The 7,505-nt window shown below is 34.5% G+C and overlaps 1 protein-coding gene across 1 annotated transcript; it reads left to right on the top strand.

Moving 5' to 3' along the window:
- Positions 1 to 27: 27 nt before the first annotated feature.
- On the top strand, positions 28 to 7,109 carry LOC134260819 (ATP-dependent RNA helicase DHX8-like; the record flags this gene model as incomplete). Its single annotated transcript, XM_062743356.1, has 5 exons — positions 28 to 318; positions 1,427 to 1,555; positions 3,322 to 3,518; positions 5,662 to 5,841; positions 6,178 to 7,109. Coding segments are annotated over 5 exons (1,035 nt in total), but the record flags the coding sequence as incomplete, so codon positions are not given.
- Between the last annotated feature and the right edge of the window lie 396 nt (positions 7,110 to 7,505).

The following is a 7,505-nucleotide window of genomic DNA, read 5'->3' on the forward strand; positions in this document are numbered from 1 at the left end:
ATATTTAAATATGTAAATTTATAGGCTCAAGCCAAACAGAGAGCGGGTCGAGCAGGAAGAACGGGACCGGGGAAGTGTTACCGTTTGTACACCGAGCGCGCCTATAGAGATGAGATGCTGCCAACGAACGTTCCGGAGATCCAGAGAACAAACTTAGCCAGTACCGTGCTGTCTCTTAAAGCCATGGGGATCAATGACCTGCTGTCGTTTGATTTCATGGACGCCCCTCCTATGCAGACCCTGATATCGGCCATGGAGCAGCTTCACGCCCTCAGCGCTCTGGACGACGAGGGTCTCCTGACTAGGCTGGGAAGGAGGGTAGGTGTGCAGATTGGAAATAATGAATACTGTATACAGGCAAATTTTCGCCCCTGTTTTATTTTCGCCCCTTTTGCCCTACCCTCATTCGGGCAAATTCAAAAGAGGTAGAATTCAAAGAATACAGTATAATTTCTTTATACACAAAACAATGACTGGGCTAATTTAAAAGGGGGCGAAATTGTTTGCAAGTATGAAAGGGCAAAAATCACATGAGGCAAAAATTACCCTGTATACAGTACTGTGGAATCACTAAATTCGTAAGGGGGGGGGGGGGGGGGGCAATGTTTTATGGGCAAGAAATATTTTATTGGTTCCTGGGGAAGTTAATTTGTGGGTAACTTCTGTATACAGAAGATTTATTGAAAATTGTTCAGCGGGATGTAATATTATGGATAAGAGGGACAAAATTTGGTCTACCACAAACATTGATGATTCCACAGTAGTAAATATATCAAAGTTAAATTATATTGCTTACACCACCTTTTGAAACAAAACCTCGCATCAAGTGGAATTTTTTATTGTGTAAAGTTCAATATAAAGTTAATGAATATATTCATGAATATGTACATCACTTACTGTAAACGTATTACATTTGGCTGTGTATTCTTTTTAGCGCCTTTGGCGGAGAGAAACTCCCGCTAATTCAAGTACACGCTAAATGTCTTGAACATATATACATAAATAGGAACATTAAGAAATGCGCTAAATCAAATCTACGCTAACTTGTTCAAAACTCAATTTCCGCCAAATATCGTACATGCCAAATATAATACATTTACAGTATACATGTACATTGTTTATACAGAGAAATCTTTCTAATGTGACATGCACTGGGAAACAATTTTTTGTTGGAATAAAAGAACATAGAAAAAAGAAAAAATTTGAATTTTAAAGGTTTGAATTCACAGTAAAAAAGATTGCAGGGGTGTTGGTATAGTTTGCAATGTTTATGTAGATGAATTTTATATTTCATACATGTAGCTATATGTATGATATAACATGGGATTTTTCTCTTGTTCCTAGATGGCCGAGTTTCCTTTGGAGCCCATGTTGTCTATTTAGCTATATGTATGATATTTATTAGGGATTTTTCTCTTGTTTGTAGATGGCTGAGTTTCCTCTGGAGCCCATGTTGTCTAAGATGTTAATTATGTCGGTCCACCTCGCCTGTAGTGATGAAATTCTGACTGTCGTCTCTATGTTGTCCATCCAAAATGTCTTCTATAGACCAAAGGTATAATATGTAGGCCTTTCAACTAATTTTTCAAGTTGCACATATGGTAAAAATATTGTATAGATAGATTTATAGTAGCTGCAATAATGTAGCCCTCCCCCCCCCCTTTTTTGGGAGGGGGGGGGGAGAAAACATCAGATAAAAAAAATCGGAGAGGGCTACATTATTGCAGCTAGATTTATAGGTACATGAGATTAACAAAAAAGATAACTTATGCATACTTTTAATTGCATCATTAAAATGTTTAATCATTTATAATTGACTTTTTCAATGTTGTCTTTTAAGGACAGGTAATTCAGGTGTGAAAAATGACCAACTAAGTGCCGATTTATGAGTTATCGTTTATAGGAATGACATATAGGCTGCTTCAGCATTGGTATTGTTATGTACACAAAAGGGTTCCTTACATTGTTTTGTACACAAAATTGTTGACCAAGAGAAAGAGAATGCCTTCACTCTACCTGAAAAAACAGGGTCAAATGAATGGGGAACAGACTATATTCAATATTTTTAACTCTCTTTGACGATTATTTTGAAGAAGAAAATTTAATGTCATATTTTTTGTGTGCGCGCTTTTGCGCTTCCTATATAATATATGTATTTTTACAAGTAAATGCAACAATTTATCATCTTATTTGTGTTACTACGCCTAAAGGGGAACAACCGAGTATAAAAATTTAATTAGGTTAGAACTAAGAAGGAGGGTAGATTTCACTTTTTATTTTCATTAAAAATTTTAATTATATGTAGTTAAACGGTGTCCGCAACTACACAGTAAATAAGTTTAACATTGGTGCTAAATTTTAAAACCACTGGATTCTACTGAGAGCAAAGAAACACTTGGGAAATGCTAAAAACTGCCTTGCGTGTAAACATTTAGGTACCCCGAGCTTGCTCTAAACAAGTTTCAGCAGTGAGTTATCGTTCATAACACCGTCCCCTAGCGGCAGTTGAAAGGCCTATAATATGTTCTTGTGTTATAGTGTCCCAGCATTATTTTTCACAATTTATCTATTAATTAATTTGCTTCAACAACATGTACCTGTATCATTAAAGCTCTTATGTCATGGTTACCCACTATTATTTTTCATTAGTTATTAAATTAAATGTATACCGTATAGCGGGTAATTGTAGGGGGGTGTTAATTTTGGCTTAATTTGGCATTTTGATTGTAGCCCGCTAAAATTTCAATCACTAAAATATTCACTTCTCTTCTTAGTTTTCATCTGCAAAGGACTGAAACCCTGTGTCTGCTAAAATAGATTACACCAAAATTATTGACATACCTTTGCGTAGGCAAAACGCCAAATTTTACACCCGCCAAGAAAACCCGCTATACGGTATTAGATGCAAAATAATTTTTAAAAAATGAAAGAATAAAATACTCTACTGTAGTGTGCAATCTTGTGATAGATAGCATGTAACTAACATTCATTGTGATCATGATTATTTTAAAATTCTTAGTTTGTTCACCTTTGAACATAGAAGGAAATCTAAGAAACAATGTTCCTTTACTAGAAAAAACATCCCCACTCTAGCTCCAATAATGAGGGCTACATTATTGCAGCTACCCCCACCCCAACCTTAACAATAAAATATATTTTCAGCAAGTTGTTATAAGTAAAAACAAGCACAAGTATCCTTAAGAATGCCTGGATTCAATCTTATCGAGCAAATTACAATGTACACATTTTCAAAAGTTTTATTCATCAAATACATTTTTTATAAAGAATGTTAAATATTTCGACTTGTTTATGTGTTTTCAGGACAAGCAGGATTTGGCGGACCAGAAGAAAGCCAAGTTCCACCAGCCTGAGGGGGACCACCTGACACTACTGGCGGTGTACAACTCTTGGAAGAACAACAAGTTCTCCAGCCCGTGGTGCTACGAAAACTTTGTACAGATCCGCACACTCAAGAGAGCCCAGGACGTCCGCAAACAGATGTTGGGCATCATGGACAGGTAGGGAAAATAAATGTTCTAATTACTTTTAATTGGGATATGAAGACAATAGGAATAATTAGGGCCCCGCAAGGATTTGCGGGTGCCCTATAGTAATCACTCTGTCTGTCCGTCTGTCCGTCTGTCCCTCTTCCGTCCACAAATTTTCTGTTTTTTTCTAATAACTTTTTTTATGGTTGCCCAATCCAGTTCAAATTTGGTATGGTAGTTCAGTAGGCAGAAATACATATTTTGATGCCAAGTTTGGTTCTCAATGTCTGGTTTGGAGCTGGGGTGGTGGGGTAGATTCCTTAACTATGCATATGAATGAATGTGCAATTTTTTTTTATGGTTGCCCAATCAAGTACAAATTTGGTATGGTAGTTCAGTAGGCAGAAATACATATTTTGATGCTAAGTTTGGTTCTCTATGTCCCCTGGTTTGAAGCTGGGGTGGTAGGGTAGATTCCTTAACTTTAGAATGCATTGGCAAAGAGAGATAACTGCTGAAGATGTTCCCATTGTAAAATGAATGCTGGCTATGAGTCCATAGGGATTAATTAGCTTTCCTCCTGAAGAAAATCCAGAGCATTATCTTTATCTGTCACATTGAGATGAATTACCACCTCTGTCTGCAAATGAAGTTTGTTTTGAAGTTAAGTCAATTTGGAATGCTATAAACACTGTGAAATGTGGATTTAGATATAAATTTTTATAATTTATTTTTGTTTAATAGTTATAATTTCATTGAATTCTAAAAACAAGAAATAGATTAAAGAAGATTTTTTGATTTACTTTTTTCACTTTACGTTAATTAATTTTTAAGGTAGTTTTTATAAAAACCCCATTCTATCATTGATACTGAAAAAGTTTTTATTGTAACTTTAGAAGAAAATGATGAGAGAGGTACAATTAATCCTTTGGGATCAATTAACTAGCCTGCTGCAGAAAATTTAGAAGGCTTTTCTTTATCTTTAAGATTAATGAAAACCTTTGTCTGCAACAGCTGTTTATTGAAGTGAAGGTCAAGCCTTCATGATATTTGCATTCATTGAAGGCTGGCATTCTATATAACACAAGCTTCATAATTGTTTAATACATTCAATGTTAAGTTGTTCTTTGCTGGGTAATGTAAATACAAGGATATTATTTTCAGGTTTTTGAATATTCAGGAATTATCTTGAAATTTTAAGAATACAGTTGCTGTTGCTTATTCTTCTACATTTTTTAATCATTCCGTAAGCTGCACCCTTTTAATTCTACCCCATGACGGGGCCCTTGCTGACTGGTCAGTTTTCTAGTATCACTGTTTTTCATTCATCAGTTTACTGTAAAATTAAAACTTAAAGTGAACAGGTTTAACGGAACACAGAACAATAGGCAAGAAGTACACACTGTGGAATCATTTTAATTTGTAGGGGCCAATGTTCGTGGGTAAGCAAAATTTTGTTGTTTCGTGGGGACATAATTTAGTGGGTAACTCATATATACAGAAGATTCAAAAGATAAATATGTTTTATTATAAAATGAATGTTCGTGGGGATATAATTTCGTGGATAAGGAAGACCCACGAAATCCACGGACACTGGTCCCCCACAAACATTGATGATTCCACAGTATCAGAAAGAGAAGGTCAAGAAACTATATCTAAGCACACATTTCTCACACACAAATAAAAAGGTTTAATTTAAGTGGGTTTAATGTCGAGTCCATTCAGTGGAGGCTCATAAAGATATTATTTCCAATTCGTGAAATTTAATTGAAATTTAAAAGTTTTTTTTAAGTTTTTAAAACTAAAATGAGGCATTGCCCTTCATACACATGTACAGTGTATATCTACAGGGTGATTGTGATTTGATTTTGAAGAGGATTCACTTAGACATATGGGCACAAAAAATATTACATGTACCATAATTAAGAAACTAAATGTCCATGCTACAAAAAGGTGGAAGGGTTCATTTTTAGCCATAATATTTTACAAAATCATCAGGTTAAATTTGGAAGAGTGGACCAAGGCTTGTTTACCGATTTTGTACTAAATATTGTAACACACAAACCTCTTAGTTTTCCCCTTTGAAATTATTGTATTGAGACATGTCATAATATGATGCCACATTTATATAATTTAGTTTAAGATTTAATTATCTCTTTGATTTATTTTGCAGACATAAGTTAGATGTGGTCAGTTGTGGTAAGAATACGGCTCGGGTTCAGAAGGCCATCTGCAGTGGATTTTTCCGTAATGCCGCGAAGAAAGATCCCCAGGAGGGATATCGCACCCTGGTAGACAGTCAGGTGGTGTACATACACCCCTCTAGTGCCCTCTTCAACAGACAACCAGACTGGTAAGTTGTTCTACAGAGGTGATGTGTATAGTACCCCTCAGGTGCCCCTGTCAGTAGACAAAACATTCAATCTGTAATTGTCAATTGGAATTCCACTACATTTAATATGTTTTAGAACAGAGTTTTGATTGGTTTTAATATTTACAAGTTACAGTATATGCAAAATCAAATTTTCTTGAGAGAGTTTGTATTCCCAAAGAGTTAGTGAATTAAGAAATTATTATGGAGACGGGCAGGTTTTCTCCTCTATTTGTAGCAATTTTAAATTTTGTACAATTATTGATTGTATGGGGATGACATAAATTAAACTCTTTATGTATCACTCAAATTTTACAGGGTGATTTACCATGAACTCGTGCTGACAACAAAAGAATACATGAGAGAGGTAACGGCCATTGATCCCAAGTGGCTTGTGGAATTTGCTCCAAAATTTTTCCGATTCAGCGACCCAACAAAACTCAGCAAGCAGAAAAAACAGCAGAAAATCGAGCCGTTATACAACAAATACGAAGATCCAAATTCCTGGAGAATCTCAAGAGCTTTCAAGAAAGTCCACACGAAAGTTACTTTCTAGATTTAAATGTCTACTGTCTATTTCTTATTGGAATCTTTAATACTTGATAAAAAGTGCTTGTCTTGTACAATCTACAGATGCCAGTTGTGATTGTTCTAATGTCTAAAAATTGGAACAGTTTTAAAAATCATGCATTTTTGTTAAAATACTTTAATGTCTGTGAAAAGAGAAAAGAATTTGAAAAGGACAATTTACTGATAACGATTATAGATATTGATTTTTTTATCACTGTGCATTGGGATAAATAACCTTTTGCAGATTTAATATGTTTTTACATGAAGTTTTTTTCATAAAAATTAGTATATAGTTTAAATGGAGCTTTTATTACTTTTATTAATTTGGAAACCTAAAATAAGTTCATAGAAAAAAGGGCCATTTCTGAACACTTAAAATTTTTAATTATAGACATTGATGTTGTGGAATGTTACATTGCACATAAACAAGTATGGACTGAATTATGTACGTAATTTATATGTATGTGAAAGTGATAAAATAAGTGTACTGTTTTAAACAAATGAAATATTATGAATAATTTTTTAACTCAATGTGATATGCTTCACTCTCTACCTTCGTCTCATAAATTCACCTCTAGCTGTCAGCTTATGGTTATCAAAGTAATAAAATACATGTAGATTGAGATACATGTATTGATCTAGAATTTTAAGTTTCATTTGAAATAAACATTGCAATATTATGTTTTACTTCAAATTCATGTAAAAAAAAATCTTGACACGATGCCATTGCAGAGATGAAGGAGAATGAGAGGAATGGATGAGCACTCTGCAAGAGTGATTGGATCATAAAGTCATACATCATTACCTCAAGATTGGAGGAACAGAGAAAATTTTTAAAGATTGCTAGGATATTTTGGGGTGTTGCTAAAACGCGGAACGGAAAACGGAACGGAAAGCGGAACGGAACGGAAAACGGAATATATTATTTTGGATTAAATCACTGAAAATACACAACATTTATCATAAACGATATATTTTGTACATATTCAATCCCCCACTATTAAATACAAGTTGATTTTGTCATGCTCAATCTCTTTTTTTACGAAAATCGCTAACATATAGCAGTCACCTAGAAT

This window comes from Saccostrea cucullata, unplaced genomic scaffold (assembly GCF_032062105.1).
Source record: "Saccostrea cucullata isolate Sc308-1 unplaced genomic scaffold, CSIRO_AGI_Scuc_v1 ctg18543, whole genome shotgun sequence".
NCBI lineage: Eukaryota > Metazoa > Mollusca > Bivalvia > Ostreida > Ostreidae > Saccostrea > Saccostrea cuccullata.